Source organism: Diabrotica virgifera, chromosome 1 (genome assembly GCF_917563875.1).
Source record: "Diabrotica virgifera virgifera chromosome 1, PGI_DIABVI_V3a".
Lineage (NCBI taxonomy): Eukaryota > Metazoa > Arthropoda > Insecta > Coleoptera > Chrysomelidae > Diabrotica > Diabrotica virgifera.
The window spans coordinates 158,096,196-158,117,297 of record NC_065443.1 but is presented as its reverse complement, the minus strand read 5'-3'; the positions used below and the strand labels follow the sequence as shown (position 1 = coordinate 158,117,297).

The 21,102-nt window shown below is 33.9% G+C and overlaps 1 protein-coding gene across 7 annotated transcripts in view; it reads right to left on the bottom strand.

Moving 5' to 3' along the window:
- The window catches only part of LOC126878798 (ankyrin-2), a 113,700-nt gene that overhangs the window by 74,422 nt on the left and 18,176 nt on the right, over positions 1-21,102 (bottom strand). For all 7 annotated transcript variants that reach the window (XR_007695786.1, XR_007695785.1, XR_007695787.1 and 4 more), the window contains exons 3-4: positions 10,445-10,611; positions 9,672-9,784 (exon numbers count right to left, since the gene is read on the bottom strand). Coding sequence is in view for 4 of the 7 variants with exons in the window: in XM_050641695.1 (XP_050497652.1) it covers positions 9,672-9,784; positions 10,445-10,611 (280 nt within the window). In the remaining 3 variants the exon portion in view is untranslated. The remainder of the gene's footprint in view (positions 1-9,671; positions 9,785-10,444; positions 10,612-21,102) is intronic.

The following is a 21,102-nucleotide window of genomic DNA, read 5'->3' as shown; positions in this document are numbered from 1 at the left end:
AATCGTAGTATTTTCTTTCACAATTGGTTTCATTGGTTTCATTACAGCCGCTTTGTCTCTTTTTACTATCTGATTCGTTCAGGACTATACTTGAATCTCTCCACTGAACTCTATGTTCATTATCCCATGCGTGTTGACATATTTGAGATCTATCAAATTCTCTATTTTTAATATAAGACTGATGTTCACTTATTCTAACGTTTAATGGTCTTAATGTTTCACCTAAATAAAATTGTTCGCATTCAAAAGGTATTTTATAAATGCAATTCTTTGTTCTTTCTTGTTCATTGTTAGGTTTAGTTTTAGATAGAATAATCTGAAACTCAATGTGTTTTTTTGTTTTGAATGTTGTTGAAATGTTGAATTTATTTCCTATTGTTTTAAGTCTCTCGGATAGTCCTTTTATATATGGTATTGATATTTTCCTCATATTATTTCTTGTGAATGTTGTAGGATCCCGTTCAAAGTTGTTCTGTTCCATTCGATTCAATCTTGACAATTCCTTATTTTTTATAAACGATAAAGGATAATCATTTTTTAACAAAACAGATGTTAACACGTTGACGGACATAACGTCTATAGACGTCCAATTTCCATTCGTTTAATGTGACACAACGTCTATAGACGTTGCATTATTCATTATTCTACTTTGCAGAATACATATAGTGTCACAACATTTGCTTATACATTTGTCGCACTGTCCATCAACGTGTTAACAATTGTTTTTCTTCTAAAAATGAATTTTCGTTAGAACAAGTAATTTTGGCTCTATCATATAAGGATTTAATGATTCCCTTTTTAAAGTTGATGTGATTTGATTTGTAATTGAAATATCTGTTGGTGTGTGTTGGTTTTCTATACACTTGAGTCTCACATCCAGTATCCTTCTGTGAGACTAAAACATCGAGGAAAGGCAAAGTGTTATTGTATTCCTTTTCCATTGTAAATTTTATTGTCTCTTCTTGATCGTTTATAATATTCAGGAATGTATCTAACAATGCTGATCTATGAGGCCATATTGAAAACACATCATCTACATATCTCCACCATACTGTGGGTTTTAAATTTTGTTTAGAAATGATATTAGTTTCAAAATCCTCCATAAATATATTAGCCAATAATGGAGATAAAGAAGAACCCATTGCTAGACCAAAATTTTGTTTATAGAATTTATTATTTAGTTGAAAATAGGTATTAGTACATAATGTCAATAACTCCATTATATAGTATTTTTACTACAAAAACGTTATTACGTAGGTCAAAATTTTTGACGTAAGAGAACTGTCAAAACATTAGAATGTGACTTTTCATTATTGCCATGTTTATTATAAATTTATATTTCAAAAGTTTTGACGTAAGAGAACTGTCAAAACATTAGAATGTGACTTTTCATTATTGCCATGTTTATTATAAACATGGCAATAATGAAAAGTCACATTCTAATGTTTTGACAGTTCTCTTACGTCAAAAATTTTGACCTACGTAATAACGTTTTTGTAGTAAAAATACTATAGCTGATACATTTAGTCTTGTCCTAGTTGTCAATGTATTATCATTCTCTAATTTCGTTTTGATTATGTTTAAAGTTTTATATAATGGCACATTTGTAAATAAACTGTTTATGTCAAAACTTACTAAAATATTATTTGGATTAAATTCAATAGTTTTTTGGTGAAACAATAATAAAACAGGTGAAGAAAAAAAGAGGGTACAAAATAGGCAATAGAGAGATAAAAATACTCTGTTACGCTGATGACACCGTGTTAGTAGCAGAGTGCGAAGACGACCTACAAAGATTATTGCACGAGTTCAACATTAACGCAAAAGAAATGAATATGAAAATATCAGCCCAAAAAACAAAAAGTTTAGTAATTGCCAAAGAACCAATAAGATGCAAATTGCAGTTAGACAATCAAATTATACAACAAGTAATGACTTTCAAATATCTGGGAATTAATCTATCAGCCGACAACAATATCGAAGAAGAGGTAAAAGACCAAATAATTAAAGCCAGTAGAACGGCCGGATGCCTAAACGACACAATTTGGAAAAACAAACACCTAAGATTGGAAACAAAGGCCCGAATATATAAGTCAGTTATTAGGCCAGTTATGACTTACACGGCCGAAATAAGACCAGATACAAGCAAAACACGAAGACATCTGGAAACCAACGAAATTAAGATCTTAAGAAGGATTGCTGGAAAAGGACTACAGGATAGGGTAAGAAGTGAGGAAATCAGACGCATATGTGGGGTGGACAATATAAATACCTGGGTAAAGAACAGAAAAGAAAAGTGGAATGAGCACATAAGCAGGATGTCTGAATCAAGGATAGTAAGAATAGCCAGGGACAAGTCACCGTTAGTCAGGAGAAGTATACGCTCTGAGCTTCGCTGGTGGCGCTCCTAGCGGATTACTAATTCAACTTTCACCGGTAATTTTTAAATTTATTATTTAATTGTTATCGCTTAACATTTACAACGCAAAAAAGTAATTAAATTGTAATCGATTTTTTTAAGATTTTGCTAATCATTTTGACGTTCTATTGATAAAATATGAATTTCATACTTCGGATTCTTTCACAATTATCGTGTAGATGGCGCTAAGATTTTTAAATTAAATTATAATTACATATTACGGAACATTAAAAAAACTTAAATTCAGTATTTAAAACGTAAGTATATTTAAGGTAAAAATATATACCACAGCTTTGACGAACTAATATTTTTTATAATTAATGTTTTTAATTTTAATTTTAAATTAATCACTTTGACATTTATGTCAAATTTCCGGTAAACGTTTACAGACTTGCCACTACTGGCGCTCGCGAATTTGTAAATATCCCCTCTACGTACGAGCTCACAGCGTATAGGACGCCCAAGGAAAAGATGGAATGACAACTTAGGGGCAGAATGAAAGGCACCGTTGAAGAAAAACAGGCAGTACTGCCTATATAAAAGAAGAAGAAGAAGAAATTCAATAGTTGATAATTTGTCTAAAAAATGTTTTGTATTTTTTATAAATGTGTCATCAATATTAGCAAATGGATTTATAATGTTTAATAAAAATTTTGATAGTTCACTACAAGGAGAATTGATGGTACTACAAATGGGTCTAAGTGGTATGTTCGCTTAATGAATTTTCAGCACTCCATAAAAATGTGGTGTCTTACTGTAGTGAGGTGGCATTAATTTTCTTTGATAGTATGTTAGATCATTTTTAAATTTGAATAAAATTCTATATATCTTGTTTTCCAGTGTCTTCGTTGGATCCTTCGTTAATTTGGTATAAGGTCCATTTGTAATTAGATCTGTAATTTTGTCCTCATATTGTATTTTATTTATGAATAAACTATCTTTTAGTAAAGTCGTCCCAGGAACGCAACTCATAAACATTGGCAATTGCCAATATAAATGAGTCAGATTAAATAAATTATTAGAAGAATTTTTTTACTTAGCAACACCATTTTTGTTTAATTTAGTAGTATTTTGTATTTTGACAACGACACCCGATTTGGGCGTCGAAACGTTAATAATATTATTTTTTCAATTTAATTGTGGCTTATTTCCCATCTAAATAGTTAAACATAAAAATGCCACAAGGAAATAGCTTCAGAACAACATCAATAAAACATTGTTCTTTTTGTTTAAACAAACGCTTCTACACAGAACAACGTGAAACTGTTGAAACACAGAAACGTGAAACAATGAATAAAAATAAAATATTCTATTCTATTTAGTTAATACATTGTATTTATACTTAGTAAAAGAAATGACATTGAAGTCAAAACAAAATAAGTACATGTTAAGATTTACATGATAGGTTAAGAAAGCATAGGAACTCCGATAAAACTGTTGTCTTTTGTCCAAATAAAGCTAATTAGTTGTGTAGTGAATTGAGAGAAAAAATTATGCGGATATTAATGAGCTACATAATAATACGGATTTGGATACATTTGTAAATAAAGTTTGAGAGTTAATTTTAAAAAATCCAGAAATAAAAAAATTACTAAAAGGGCTGCAATTGAGACGTCGGCATGAGGGGAGGGGAACTCTCAATGACGCTTTACGACGGAAGGGGGGGGGCAGGGTTTAAAAACTCCAAAATTTTTACGACGTAGTTTATGGATGTTCCCTAACTGCTGCAATTAAATTTTTCTCGTCAACGTGCTTGCATGAAGTTATTTGGATTATCTTTTCTCGAGCGAAGAGCAAATACACGTAGTGTGAATGGCGGAGTATAGTTTGCGAGCAATTTTTTTTAATCTTCGTGTTGCAATTTTGAGGGTACTAGTAAACTTTGGAATTATCAAAAAATCCAATTTTTTTACGTTTTTCAATTCCTTATTAGCTTTAAAAATGAGTTCCTAAAATATTTTGGTGAAATTCTAAACTTACAATTGTCTATACGGGCAACAATACATTGGCTTATAGGGCATTCCTTACAGTAGGGATCCTGGCCTATACAGAAAAATGCAGGCGGGTGTGTGGTAATACTGCACTTTGGTTGAATTGGTGGTGTATTGGCTAAACGTGCAGGGCAGGGTATGGTGCTGATAGAAAAGGCATTCAGGCATCAAATAGGCTCAAACGAAGGAGAGTTCAAATTGCTTGCATTCAAGAAAGTAGGTGGAAAGGTCAAAGGGCGAAAGGACTAGGTGAAGGTTAAAAATTGTGGTATGCAGGGAGTAGTAACACTAGAAATGGAGTTGGTATAATTGCTGATAGTGAAATGAAAGATAACGTAGTAGAAGTTGTAAGAACGAGTGATAGAATGATGTCAGTGAAATTTGTAATTGATAAAGAGGTATTGAATGTTGTGTGTATGCTCCCCAAACAGGTCTGGGTGAGAGTGAAAGAAGAGCTTTCTATGATCAATTAGGAGACGTACTGAGTGATATTCCAGCAGAGGAGAAAGTTATAATAGGAGGTGATTTCAATGCACATGTGGGCCAAACCAAGACAGGATATGAAACAATACATGGGGGATTAGGCTTGGGAACTAGAAATGAAGCTGGAGATGACATGCTTGAATTAGCAACAGCATTGGATATGGCGATTGTTAACACATTCTTTAAAAAGAGAGAAACTCAACTTATTACCTACAAAAGTGGACAACATCAATCCCAAATCGACTACTTCATGATAAGGAAAGAAGACATACGTGAATGCAAGGACTGCAAGGTAATAGCTAGTGAGACAGTAAGCCAACAACATAAGCTGCTTGTTCTGGACATCGAAGTAAAAAAGCGAAACTTAACAAAAATATCGGAGAGGACCACAAAAAATCAAGTGGTGGCTGCTGAAAGATGAGAAAGAAGGTCTATTCACGAGAAGAATAGTAGAAAAAATACGTTGGAACATGAAAGGAAGCCCTAATACAATTTGGAGAAAAATGGCCAGTAGTATTAGTGAGACTGCTATTGAAATACTTGGGAAAACGTCAGGAAAAAAGTTTGAGGATAAAGAGACTTGGTGGTGGTCAAACTAAGTACAAGAAAAAATAAAAGAGAAGAGAAAATTATATAAAAAGTGGCAAGAAACCAGATCCGACACAGATCTTCAAAACTATATGGTGGCGAAAAATGAAGCGAAAGTAGCAGTAGCAAAAGCCAAAGCAGAAGCGTATTGAAACCTATACGATCAACTTGATACCAGGGAAATCGAAACGAAGATATATAAAATAGCCAAACAGAGAGCAAAGAAAGCAAAAGATTTTAATCAGATTAGATGTATCCGAGATGAAAATAATAAAATGCTAGTTCATGAAAGGGATGTCAAAAAGAGATGGATAAAGTACTTTGACAGCTTATTAAATGAAGAATTTGACAGACAGCCTGTAGAGTCAACGGAGACAGTAGCAGCAATTGTCACCAAAATAACAAACGAGGAAGTGGCTCAAGCGCTTCAAAAAATAAAGAAAGGAAACGCGGTAGGACCAGATGATATTCCTGGGGAAGTATGGAGAGCATTGGGAGAGACAGGAACAAGGTGGCTAGCAGGTCTATTTAATAGAATTATGGAAGTTGGACAAATGCCAGACGAATGGAGCAGTCTACTGGTACCTGTTTACAAAAACAAGGGAGATATACAACAATGTACAAACTACAGGGCTATAAAACTGTTTAGCCACACCATGAAAATATGGGAAAGAGTAATTGATAGACGGATATGTGAAGAGACCGAAATATCCGAGAATCAATTTGGCTTTATGCAGAGCAGATCAACAACAGATGCAATTTTCATTATAAGGCAGTTGATGGAAAAATACAGGAGTAAAGAAACAAACGCTCATATGGTATTCATTGATCTTGAGAAAGCATATGATAGAGTTCCTCGAGAGATTCTGTGGTGGGCACTCAATAAGAAAGGAGTCCATGGTGAATATGTAAAGATTGTGAGGGATATGGATGATGGAGTAACGACTAGTGATAGGACAGGTGTGGGAGAGACTGATAAATTTCATGTGAAAGTAGGATTGCACCAAGGCTCTGTTGCTCAAAATAGTCCGTATTTATTCTCATTAGTTGTGGACCAGATAACAGCGAAACTACAAGGTAACATTCCATGGTGCTTAATGTATACCGATGATGTCGTGTTAGTAGGAAATAATGAAAGAGACTTAGAACAAAAACTGGAACAGTGGAGGCAAGCTCTGGAGGAAAAAGGTTTAAAACTTACATAGCAGGACAAAAACAGAGTATTTGGAATGTTCATTTAAAGATGGAGTTACTACAAATAAAATGGTATCTTTGGATGGTGAACTGATTGTAAAAAGCAATAGTTTTAAGTACCTGGGATCGGTATTACAGAGTAATGAAGAAATAGATGGAGATGCATGCAGTAGAATTATGGATGGATGGATGAAGTGGAAAGAAGCGAGTGGTGTGTTGTGTGATAGAAAAATTCCGATGAAGCTGAAGGGAAAATTCTATAAAACAGCCATAAGACCGGCTATGATGTACGGAACTGAATGTTGGGCAGTGAAGAAGAAAGAGGAACAACGAATGCATGTGGCGGAAATGAGAATGCTTAGATGGATGAGTGGAGTGAGAAAGAAGGATAAAATTAGAAATGAGTATATTAGGGGAAGTCTAGGTGTGGCACCAATTGATGCCAAAATGAGAGAGCGTAGGTTAAGATGGTTTGGTCATGTTCAACGTCAAGACGTTAATCACCCAAATACGAAGAATAGCTGAAGTGCAGATTCCTGGAAGAAGTAGGAGAGGAAAACCAAAGAAGACCTGGCGGGAGACGATAAGGCAGGACATGTTGGTAAAGAGGATTGACATTGATATGACCTAAGATAGAATTGTGTGGAGAAATGCAATTAGGGAGGCCGACCCCGCATAGGGATAAGGCAAAGAGAATGATGATGATACCGGTCTTAAGCACATGCGCGTTTTCGGCTGTCTCGAGGTGCTTGCGCAGCTGCCGGAGCTGGTAAATGAACGGTATCTTTTATATACCTACATATAGTAGTAGAATATATTCGCATTTTTTTTCGTGCGATGGTGACTATTAAAATAATTAAACATTAATCACATAAGCTCCTGTCTAATAATCTGATTTCCATCAAGGGGAAGCTGGGATAAGTGGGACCCAGACGTAGAGATTAGGATCCGAATTGAAATAGCAAGATCCAAATTCATAAAAATGAGAAAGCTCTTAAGCAACCGCAACCTAAGCGTTAACCTCCGATGGCGCGCCACAAAATGCTATGTACTCTCTACGCTACTTTACGGAGTAGAAGGGTGGACGTTAACAGCAGCAACTATAAAGAAGTTAGCGGCTCTAGAAATGTGGCTGTATCGACGCATACTGAGAATTCCTTGTACAGACAGAGTGACCAACACAGAGGTATTGAGACGAATGGGTAAAGAGTTGGAATTGTTAACAACTGTTAAAAGGAGGAAAGCGTCATACCTGGGCCATGTGTTCCGTAATGATAAGTACAGTCTGCTACAGCTTATCGTCGAAGGCAAGATTGAAGGTAGAAGAGGTTTGGGCAGAAGAAATCCTGGCTGAGAAACTTGAGAGAATGGTTTCAAATACCAGAAGCTGCGAACATAATACATGCGGCACAAAACAGAGAAACCTATCGTTTGATGGTCGCCAACCTTCGGTAGAAGACGGCAAATAAAGAAGAAGGAAGCTGTTTCGTGTGTCGTTTCGTCAATTCTTCAAAGACTGGATCTTTCCAGTCACCTACAGACTACTTTAGTCACACTAAGTGAATAAGTCTAAAAACTTTATTATCGTCGATAAATTCGCGTTTTGGGTTTTGGCAGACAATATGGGTATGACATACAGTGAATCTCAAACCCTTTTTTCAGTGCGTCATTAATTTTGACGTCATATAGGATTTTAAGAATGTCGCAAATTATTACATGACATTTTAGTTAAATCTGACAGTTGTCAGAATATTTATATTTATATAAACATCAATATTTATACAAATATTTGCATTTAAAATATTTTAATGTAAAAATAAAGATAAAATCAAATTTCACAATACAATGTCCGAAAATACCAATGACATAAAATATTTATATTTACGTCGCTGAAAAATACTAACCTAGAAATTACAATTGTCACTTGAACATAATGATATTGTGAAATAATGTCACAGTGAATTACTTTTGTGTCAAATTATCCTTATTCGCATCGTTGGTTGGTTATTTATTTAGAGTACTGTAATCGCCAACCAATTATACATCTTTAAGTATAAGTCGTTTTAGTATGCAGATACCTGTCAAGAAATACATAATTTTTTAAGTTCAATATATAATAATCACAGAGGTACGTTTTTTCTGTCACTTCCAACTGTAATGCTTTACAGAGAATCCGATAATCTGTGACGCACTGAAAAAGGGTTTGGGATGATCTGTACATACGTAATATGGTAAACTAAAAGTCAAACAATTAGAAATGCACACCATAGATTTAATGACATCATAACCGACCGGTACAAACTTAACGACAAACAAATTCAACAAATCTTTCCTCATATATTAGTTTTTTCGCTACCGTCAAGTTTAACAGAAAAGAGCTGTTGCGTAATTAAAAAACATATGTAATTTTTACGAAAGCAGCTATCGGCTACAATGTTTCTCTTTGTCCTTAAGAGTGTGAAACAAAGATAACTATCTGTACTAACTGTGACAAAGTGTCAAACTGACATTGTCCTATAGAAGGTTGTAAGGTTTTTGTTTGTTTATTTTTTTTTTCTTTTTCTTTTATGGCATTTGCAATCTGTGCCGATTTAGCCAGCAACGTTTCTTAAAATTAACGCCTAACTAAACCTTGGTTAGGTTAGGATAGGAAAGTGAAATTGGTATAAAAAGAAACTGTCGTTAAAATATAAACTAGATAAATAAAATATAATTTGAAAACAATAATTTGACACTATATTTAACCTCCAATATTGACAGACATCAGTTACCATTTACAATCTCACATAATATAATAATGACGTCCTATAAACCAGTCACTAATTCTAGCCAATGAAATGCTAGCTGTAATAGGAATGGCATGTCAAAAAAATCTTATTATTCCGTATATATTTTTTCAAATTTAGAATATGGCAACAAGGGGGAAATTACGTGCATTCCTTATTGTTTGGCTTTTCCTTCAAACTTATTGCTGACAACTAAAATCGTATACTTACAATATTTTCCCCGTTCTTCACAATTACTGCTGTGAGGACCTGGCCAACACATTCTAACCTCCACATCTGATTTGGCACCATGCTTTAACAATAGTTCTACACATTCATCATGTCTGCAAATAATAAACATCAATGCTGATCGTAATCGTAAGACGTATGACTAGAGATCAATAAGTTGTAGAAATTATTTTAAAAAATGGAAAACATGTAATGTTGGACGGACACGACATATTCAGACACGAGAGATATAACTTCTTTCAACTAATAATGGAAGGCAAAATAGAAGGAAAGCTTGGTTCTGGTCGACGACAAATGATCGGGCTGCGTAACATCAAGGATCGGGCAGGACTAGACCTCCAAATCCTAAGACAAAAAGCACAGGACAGAGATGAATTTGCAGCAGAAGTCATCGCCAACCTCCTGCAAAAACAGCAAGACAAAAATACGGATATATTAATATATCAGAATTTTAGGGGGAAATAATCACCTAAACTAAATAAAACAGGACTAAGGCAGAAGTACCGACCTAGATAGATCAGAGGTGAGTGTATCCACCTTGGTGTTACCACTTCAAAATCAAAAAGTATTGCCTAGGTCAGAAGAATGACAGAAGAGAAAGCAGTAGAGATCTGAAGAGGAAAGTCAAAACCTGGAAGGTTGAAATGGGTTTTTGTCATGTACAATATAATATATTTTCAAAGAAAAAATGTTTTGTAATTTAATCTAAAACTTAGGCGTTATTTATATTTTTAAAGGTGCAACAAAAAACTTACCCCTTTAAGCAGGCTATATGAAGAGGCAAGCTGCAAGGAAACCTATTGACATCAGCAGCACTGTGTCTGGCTAAGAGCCAGCGAACTAACTCAACATTATTTGCTCCTACACATTTTTGAAGCAAGTTGTAACCAGTCTCATCGTGAATTGCTAATATATTTTCATTCTGAAACATTAAAAAAATAAAAACATTGAGAAAAACTCTGCTGAAGCACAGTCCACGAGCATTTCATATCGTTTTGACAAAAATGTGTTATTTAAAAATCTAATATTTATGTAAGAAAGTCCCTTGCTTCTCTTGGGTAAGATCTCAAAGAATCTGACTTGTATCATTTGGCGAATAACTTGTTTATTCACGCCATAATCGCAACACGGAGGGAGTTTCTTTCCCAGTTTGAAGACTGCATATGCACACTTTCGGTTTAGGGTCGATTCTTATTCGCAAAATAAATCAAAACCAACCCGAGGTTCATTTATAAATTTTAGTCAATAAGTACATTGCTCTCGCATTCTGTTCTGAACTGAGAGTCAATTGAAAGTAAGAATTTAACAGATATTTGCTAGTAATAGTGGACAAGGGAGTAACTCGATCGGAGTCTATTTGCATCCAGTTCGTTTATATCCCAGGAGATAGGAAGTTTAGGAAACTCCAGTTAATGCATGTTCACATCTTAAGTGTAGATATCTACTTTAGTTATCCAAGGAAAGCTGTTTAACCACACGGGCGCAAAATATTAAGCTATATATCAGCCATTTTTGTATTGGGTGGTTAATGTCTTGACATTGAGCACTCCCAAACCTTCTTTTACTAAGCTATATCACTTTGACATCAATTGGTATCACTCCTAGCACAGCAGAAGCGGGTGATCATCCACGAATTTCCTGTTGGGCATTAAACCCTCGTGACAGCCTATCAAAATGGAGTTACTGCGTAGGTATATTAAACAGAGCCAAATGTTTGGGTTCGGACATACTCCATTCGAATAAAATGAACTCCATCCCCTTAATATTATTAAGGGGATGGGTACGTATTTTCGGCTGCAATGCTATTCAAATGGGGATTCATTTTATTCGAATCCTGAGAAAACTAATAAGTATTTTTAAAAAATTTAAACGCAGAATGAAAGATTGCGTTCTTACCGAGGGCCGAAAGTCCCTGGAAACTTCTATAATGTTTATTTTAATAAATTAATGTAGTGTGATTTTTAATTTCAAATATCTCATTCAAAAGAAACTTTTTATTTATTCTAAGGGACTTTCGGCCCTCGATAACAATTTAGTTTTTCATTCAGTTTAAATTTTTTTAAAAAATTTCAGGATTCGAAAAAAGTGGACACCATGTCCGTGGTGACGTTTTCCAAATCGAACATTCGCTATCTTTGTCATACAACGCACTGAGTCAAATAGAATATGATGATATGATAACAAGACAGTGACAGTTTTAAATATTTGACATGGCATCGGGAATATTTTGAGTTGTTGATTAAATAATATTGATGGTGTATTTGATAAACAATTGATTTAAGACGTGAACTTAATAAAAAGTTTATTTATTGTTTATTATTTATGGAAGATCCAAGCAGAGAATACATCAGGATATATTCTGTAATCCAAGTATTCTATTGTTAAAGATGTTCAAAATTGTAAGCGTCCATAGTAACAATATATTATTAAAAAATCACTTTAACACTTTTCCTCTTTTCTCGATTGAGTATTAGTTTTTGTTGTACATATGAATTATTACAATCACTGAATACAGAGTTAGTGAAGAAATTATCACATTTATTAACTGAATTAATAATTTGCAATTATGCAAATAACAGTTACCCAAGAATATTCAAAAGCCATCTCTTTAAAGTTAATGATGATATTGTCAAGTAGAATGATATTCTAGTAATGTTTACATATCCATACCAGTGTGAATTTTACTACACGCAATTTGCCGTGTAAAGACAGAATAAATAGGGATAGCCGTAAAATATTTGCGAATTATGTACCGATGGCCTTAATAAAACCGGAAAGAATTACAACGTAAATATTACAAACTGATGCCTGAGAGGTCAAAAGGATATGAGAAGAATAAGAACAAGAAGATTTCCACTTTGTTTAATTTGAAAATTGTTTAAAATAAATATATTTTAAATTGAAATTGTGGATAACTCTCATTAAATATAGTTGATCGTGTTAAAATGCCACAAGATAAAAACTAAAAAATAACATATTAACGCAGCAATAGAAGCACTTGGAGAGAGGAAAGTAATGAACACTAACATATCAAAAAAGAAAACTCCATGGTTCAGAGAGCAAGTGAAGACTAAATGTGAAGAAAAGAAGAAAGGCTTTTTACAATACAGAACACAACAGGCATACAATCACTATAAATGGCACACATACAATCACTATAAAAATCACAGGCATACAATAAATTTAGTCAGACAAATAAAAGCGAACACTGGAAGAACATCTCAAAACAAATAGAACACAACTTCTACAGGATACAAAGAGAAATATGAAGAATGATAAGAGGACAAACAAAAGAGATGAACAAACTAACACAAACAAAACACATTCAGAAGGAAACATGGCAGACTACTTTCGATACCTGCAGACTACTTTCGATACCTATTTGCTAATGGTGACGATAATGAACTACCAACACCAGAAGTGACGACAAACAAAGAAATAAAAATTGAAGAGGAACAGGTAAACGAGACACCTTTACCTGTTACCCTTCTATTTTTTAAGGAAATTAAAAATAGAAAACCACCAGGAGAGCTAAAGAGGAGAGAAAATGAACTCCTAAAATATGAAGGAGCAGATCTGACCAAACGACTATTAAAACTAATGCAAAAAAATAATAGAACAAAATAGAATACCACAAAAATGGAGATCAAGCCTAGTAGTGGAGACAGGGTTGGCAGGTTTAAACCAACAAGCTCAAAAGCTTGGCTCAAAGGCTTTGTTTAAACCAAGGTTTAAACCAACTGTTTTTTTATTGACCCTCTAAACTGTGTTTTTATTTAAAGTTTTTAAGGGGCTACCCTAGTGTAAAAGTACGAAATTCATATTCTTTTTTTGGGAATTTCTAAAATAAAAAGAACTGTACCAATTGTTTTGAAAATTTGCATGAGCATTTATTACGGTTGAAAATTTAGTAGTAACGTTTGTTGAGTTTTGGTTGTTTATAACCGATTATTTTGTCCTTGGAGGATGTATAATTTGTATGTTTGGATGTATATGCTTTTTGTGTGAGTCAGTGAGAGAAGATTTTTGTTGTAGAGTTTTTTGTTTTGAACGCCTTGTTAGAAAATCAACAACGTTCATTCTTTTCAATAAACATTTTTGAGAAAGCACTTGAAGCCTGGTCGGCGATTTGGATTCCCAGTTTTTTTAATTGAAATGGTACTTTTTCAATCCTTTGGTGGGATGTACTGGGAATTCTCTCATTGAGGTATCCGTTGGTGTGCTGGAAATTTGGGGCACGTAAAGATTTGTCTTGGAAAATCCTCTAGAGATTAATTCGATGTTTATTGATGGCCAGGCTGAGAGTCGTGTAATAGACCCTTTTGTATGTTAAAGGGTGTTCCGGTATTCAGTAATTGTATTTATCGATCCTGAGGCTTTAAAGAAGTAATAGAAGTACATTTATTTACCAGATTTACATTTATTCAGTATATTGGAAATAATAAATTTGGCAGATTTATTTAGAAGTTCGATATTTGACGTGACATTTTGACAAAATTTAAGGAAGATTGCAGTGTGTTTATCCAGGCAAATGATTTTTTTATTGAAGGAAATAAGGACGGTAATAGATTTTATTTTATTTTATGGGAGAAAACAAGAAAGAACAAGGTACAATTTAGATTGGGTTAAGGGGTCTAAAAAGGGGACTAAAATACAATGATTTTTATATTTATGTGAAGGAAACAGCTGGTTCTGGTTTATTTTTTTTTAATTAATTACTTACTTTTGTTCTTATAAACTATTGAAATCAAAATTAATATTTGTATGTAAAAAGGGACTTAAAATTTTGTTGACATTATATTCTCTATAGTTATCTAGTGTTTTATTTGAACTGTCATGTCTCATGCTCATCTAAATCAAACCAACTAATTAAAAATAATAATTCCGACTGAGAAATAGCTGTGGTACATTTTTGGCGGCCAACTTAAGGGGCTTTTCAACCACCCGAGATTTTTATTTTTTTTTAGATAGTTCAAGTAAGACATAGGTTACGTAGAGTTACAGGAGTTGAAAATTAATAATCAAAAGTTAAATGTACTTTTATTTAAAGTGAGGTAGAGGTTTTCTTGTCTTATTTTTTTGTGTATTTTAATTTCTCTAAAAGAAAATGTCGTTTAAACTTGATGTTGACCGTTTGGTCAAAGACGAACTTGAAGTTTTGCAAATGAGAGGTATTGTTTTGACTAATTGTAAGGTAGAAGAGTTAAAGAGTACTTTGCGTAGTTGCCTAGTTTTAGAAAAATCTGGCAAAATCCCTAACTTTGATTTACCCCCTGATATTCCTGCTGAGTTGACAAATTGTGAAAATAAATTAAAAGAGATTCAGGATGTTGTTAATGTTTTTACAGGTACTGCAAACCAAGTAAGAAGAATTGAGACTAAGTTTGCACATCTTTCTGGTAGATTGAACCGTATTCACAGTACAGGCACTGATGAAATGTCAAAGCGTTCTGCATTGTTAAAGAAATTGATGGATTTGATAGGTGAATATACTACTAAGTCTAATGTTTTGAAAACTAGTAATGTTGTTTCTGTAGAGATGCCTACTGATCCTAATTTTTATCATCATATTGATTTATCAGGTCTTAATTTAAATGACCCTAATGGTAATTCTACCCCTACTCGAAATATTTCTGCACCGAATGTGAGTAACCAAACAAATCAAACTTCGAATTCAACAGTTAATCCCATTGTTTTCTTGCCATCTAATAGTGACTTTCCTTCAGAACCTGTATATAAGTGGGGAATTAAGTATTCTGGTAAACCACAAAATTTTTCTGTTTTTCTTGAAGAAGTTGAGGAGTATTGTAGGTCACGTAATGTAAATAAAATTCAGTTATTTTCTTGTGCTAGAGATTTATTTACTGGTAACGCTTTAGGTTTTTATAAATTGTATAGGAACTATGCTAGCAACTGGGATAGTTTAGTGAGCTTAATGAAGGAAGAATTTACCCTTTCTGCAGATGAGATCTGGCAGGATATTCTTCATACTACTCAGGAATCTAACGAATCTATTGGTATGTTTGTTGCCAAGATGACCAGTAAGTTCGAACAAATGCCAACACCAGTTCCGGACAGTTTAAAAATGCAGGTGTTACTTAAAAACATTTTACCTTTTTATCAGGAAAGATTAACTTTAGTCGAAGTAAAGAGTCCTTTTGATTTAATTGACTTGTGTCGAAAAATTGAGCAAACTCGAATTAATATTGAGTCGTTTAAGCCTTCTTCTAGTAGTAGAGCTAATTCTTCTCGTCATCACGTTGTACAAGAAGTAGAGGCGTTTGTACCTAAATGCTGGCGCTGTAATGAGTATGGTCACGTGGTTAAGGACTGTAAGAGGCCAAAACGTGTGTTTAGATGCTTTGGTTGTAACAAGGAAGGTTTTACTAAAAATACTTGTCCTCAATGTAATTCACAGAATCGTAACAATAATAATTCTAGAACTGGAAACAATTCTGGAAATAATTCGGGAAACGGCAACCGGAGATAGTGGACGACCGGGCTATCTCGAATCGGAACGGACAGTTAACGGTCGATAAGGAAGAAGGTAGTGATAATTTTTATTCATTTAAGTTAGTTTTAGATTATATTTTAGCACAGAGTAATGACAGTGAATGTCCTTATGTAGAAGTTGATATCTTAGGTAAGACAGTATTCGGTTTATTGGATTGTGGAGCCAATAAAGTTTTTGTAAATATGCCTACATGGGAGATTTTACGTAGTTTAGGTGTACATTTAAAAACTGTTCCAGATGGGTCTTGCAGAGTTGCGGATGGTAGTCAGAGTCCTTTATTAGGTGTAGCTTCGGTGCCTATAAAACTTCGTGATGTTGTTAAGGTAATTGATGTTTTCGTTTGGCCACAGTGTAGACACTCTTTAGTACTAGGTGTAGATTTCTGGGTGCGAATGGGTATTGTACCAGATTTACGAAAAGGAGAGTGGTTTTTCTCTTCGGAAGTTATGAGTGTTCCAGTGGTTAATTCGATACAATCGGAATCTGAACTTCTACCAGAGCAACGTAAACAGCTTAACGAACTCGTTGATTCTTATTTTTCTAGTATCGACCCAGACAAATTAACTTGTACTAATGTAGTTCAACACAAAATTGTAGTTAGTCAACAAGAACCAATCAAGCAGAGGTTTTATCCGGTATCACCAATTAAGCAGGGTATGATCAACAAGGAGCTGGAGAAAATGCTGAAGCTTGGTGTTGTCGAACAGTCACACAGTGGATGGTCTTCACCAGTGTTGCTGGTACCTAAAAAGAATGGGGAATGGCGTTTTTGCGTTGATTTTAGGAAAGTAAATCGTGTTACTGAGCGTGATGCTTATCCTTTACCCTATATAAATAGCATTTTAAGTAAGTTAGGTGGAGCTAGATATTTGTCAACAATGGACATTAAGAGTGCCTATTGGCAGGTGGGTCTTACTGAAGAGAGCAAGCAGTACACGGCGTTTACTGTGCCAGGGCGTGGACTTTTCCAGTATTGTCGTATGCCTTTCGGATTGCACAACGCTCCAGCTACGTTTCAAAGATTAGTAGATAATCTATTAGGTCCTGAACTCTCTGAGTATGTTTTTGTGTACTTAGATGATATATGTCTGGCTACGTCAACTTACGATAAACATGTCGAAGTCTTGACAGAAATCTTTGCCAGATTGAAAAAAGCCAATTTGACCCTTAATAAAGAAAAATGTTCTTTCTGTGTGTCAGAACTTAAATACTTGGGTTATGTTGTTAACTCTAGTGGTCTGTCTGTAGATCCGGCAAAAGTAGAGGCCATTGTGAATCTTCCACGACCCACCAATGTCACTGAAGTCAGAAGAGTCCTTGGAGTTATAGGATGGTATCGTAAGTTTGTAAATAGTTATTCAGATCTTATTTCACCTTTGTGTAGATTATTACAAAAGAACAAGAAGTTCGTTTGGGACAAAGCTTGTGAGGAAGCTTTTCAGAGTATTAAAGACGCTCTTGTCTCAGCACCTATTTTGTCTAGTCCTAATTTTGACAAACCTTTTTACGTACAAACTGATGCGTCAGCGTATGGTCTTGGAGCTGTCCTTACTCAAAAGTATGATGAAACTGAACATGTAATTTGTTATTTGTCTAGAACTCTAAATAGAGCCGAGAGAAACTATAGCAGTGTTGAGCGTGAATGCCTCTGTGTTTTGTGGGCGTGTGAAACTTTACGAGCTTATCTAGATGGTTATAAGTTCTACGTAATCACTGATTGCTACTCGTTGTTATGGTTGGACAATTTGAAGGACCCTCAAGGACGACTTGGTAGATGGGCCTTACGTCTGCAACAGTTTGACTATGAAGTACTGCATCGCAAAGGTAAGGATCACATAGTTCCTGACACCCTTTCGCGAGCTTTAGAACTACCTGTTGATAGTGTACATATGACAAATTCTGTAGAAATAAGTAATGTTCAAGCAATAAACCCCGAATGTGACGAATATGATTTTTCTTCTACCAGTGATAAATGGTATAAGAAAATGTGTAATAATGTAAATAAAAATCCTTTAAAATTTGTCAGATGGAGACTAGCAAATAATAAGTTGTATAAATATATTGATCAAGATATTGGATCAAGATATTGGATTTCATCGTGTATCTCGCCTTTTCTATTGGCCTTTTATGAAAATGGACATTACGAAATATATAAGGAAATGTGAGGTTTGTTTAAGGACGAAGCCTGAACAGAAAAGTCCTGCAGGACATATGGGACAGGCTGTCGAACCCACAAAACCTTGGGAGATCATCAGTATGGACTTATTTGGACCATTGCCCAGAAGTTCAGCTGGTAATACTTGGATTTTGGTAGTTACTGATAAGTTCAGTAAATTTCCTCTTTTATTCCCTCTGAGAAAGGCAACTGCCACTTCTATAAGTAAAATTTTAAAAGAAAATGTATTTCTTTTGTTTGGTGTTCCCAGAGTCTTAAAATGTGATAATGGAAGTCAGTTCAAAGGTAATATTTTAAGATCTTTTTGTCAAGAGTTTGGAATCAGATTTCTTTTTACTCCAAATTTTACCCCTCATCCAAACCCTACTGAACGAATTAATCGTATCATGAAAACCATGTTGATGGCTTATGTTAAAGATAATCATAGGTTGTGGGATGTTAATTTACCTGAACTAGGTTGTGCTATTAGAACTGCCAAACATGAGGTGACAGGTCAAACACCATACTTCATTAATTTTGGTTGTGAGATGATGACTCATGGAAGTGAATATCATCTAAAAATAGGGAATGAAGAAAATAAACAACGTGTGTATGATCGTTCTAAAAATATGAATAGGTTGAGAGACTGGGTTAAGAAGCGGATTGATAAAGTTTCAGATAACACCAGAGAAAGATATAATTTAAGAAGAAGGGATGTTCATTTTAAGGAAAATGATTTAGTTTGGAAAAAGAACTATGTTCTTTCTGATAAAGCTAATTATTTTACATCTAAGTTTGCTGATAGATTTGTTGGACCTTTTAGAGTAAAGCGTAAGGTTGGTTATTGTACATATGAATTAATAAATGATAACGGTAAGTCTATTGGTCACTGGCATGTGAAAGACTTGAAACCTCACCCACAGAACTCTGATAGCCACGTTGAATCGGATTCTGATGTAGATAGTGTAACATAGTATGTATTTTTAACAAGTTTCTTTGGGATTCAATTCAAAGAAACTTAATTTTCTTTCCGGAAGGAAAGGTGGAGTTATTACGGTTGAAAATTTAGTAGTAACGTTTGTTGAGTTTTGGTTGTTTATAACCGATTATTTTGTCCTTGGAGGATGTATAATTTGTATGTTTGGATGTATATGCTTTTTGTGTGAGTCAGTGAGAGAAGATTTTTGTTGTAGAGTTTTTTGTTTTGAACGCCTTGTTAGAAAATCAACAACGTTCATTCTTTTCAATAAACATTTTTGAGAAAGCACTTGAAGCCTGGTCGGCGATTTGGATTCCCAGTTTTTTTAATTGAAATGGTACTTTTTCAATCCTTTGGTGGGATGTACTGGGAATTCTCTCATTGAGGTATCCGTTGGTGTGCTGGAAATTTGGGGCACGTAAAGATTTGTCTTGGAAAATCCTCTAGAGATTAATTCGATGTTTATTGATGGCCAGGCTGAGAGTCGTGTAATAGACCCTTTTGTATGTTAAAGGGTGTTCCGGTATTCAGTAATTGTATTTATCGATCCTGAGGCTTTAAAGAAGTAATAGAAGTACATTTATTTACCAGATTTACATTTATTCAGTATATTGGAAATAATAAATTTGGCAGATTTATTTAGAAGTTCGATATTTGACGTGACATTTTGACAAAATTTAAGGAAGATTGCAGTGTGTTTATCCAGGCAAATGATTTTTTTATTGAAGGAAATAAGGACGGTAATAGATTTTATTTTATTTTATGGGAGAAAACAAGAAAGAACAAGGTACAATTTAGATTGGGTTAAGGGGTCTAAAAAGGGGACTAAAATACAATGATTTTTATATTTATGTGAAGGAAACAGCTGGTTCTGGTTTATTTTTTTTTAATTAATTACTTACTTTTGTTCTTATAAACTATTGAAATCAAAATTAATATTTGTATGTAAAAAGGGACTTAAAATTTTGTTGACATTATATTCTCTATAGTTATCTAGTGTTTTATTTGAACTGTCATGTCTCATGCTCATCTAAATCAAACCAACTAATTAAAAATAATAATTCCGACTGAGAAATAGCTGTGGTACATTTATTGTAAAAAGAAATACATGTAAAATAATTTTCATAAAAAATGTTGAAAATTAAACGATTTATGCGCCATCTACTGACAACATGAAAATAAAAACATGACCCCACTGCTGCAATGATTGGGCTAATAGAGATCCTGAAACATAAAATTTCAAAGTGATTATTGAAATATAAGTTATTTCCTATACCATCAACTAGGATTTTTAAAAAATATTAAAATTTGGAAAAATGACGGTGTTGAAATTTTTTTTTAAATTAGCTAAAACATTTTCAGTTTCAAAAACCGTCAAATTGATATTTTTTATCTGATCAAAAACCCCTAGTTGATGGTATAGAAAATAACTTATATTTAAATAATAACTTTGAATCTTTATGTTTCAGGATCTCTATTACATAGTCCCAATCACTGCAGCAGTGGAGCTATGTTTTTATTTACACGGTGCCAAAAATAGTTTTACATGTACTTCTTTTTACAATAAATCTCATGCAAATTTTAAAAATAGTTGGTACAGTATTTTTTATTTTAGAAATTCCCAAAAATATATCAATTTCGTAGTTTTACATTAGGATAGCCCCTTAATACAGCTGTCGCAAATGAAGAAAATTAAGATAAATAAATTCTATTTTTTTACTTTCGAACTTAGTTATTTTGAATATTATTCCGTTTGAAGATGTTT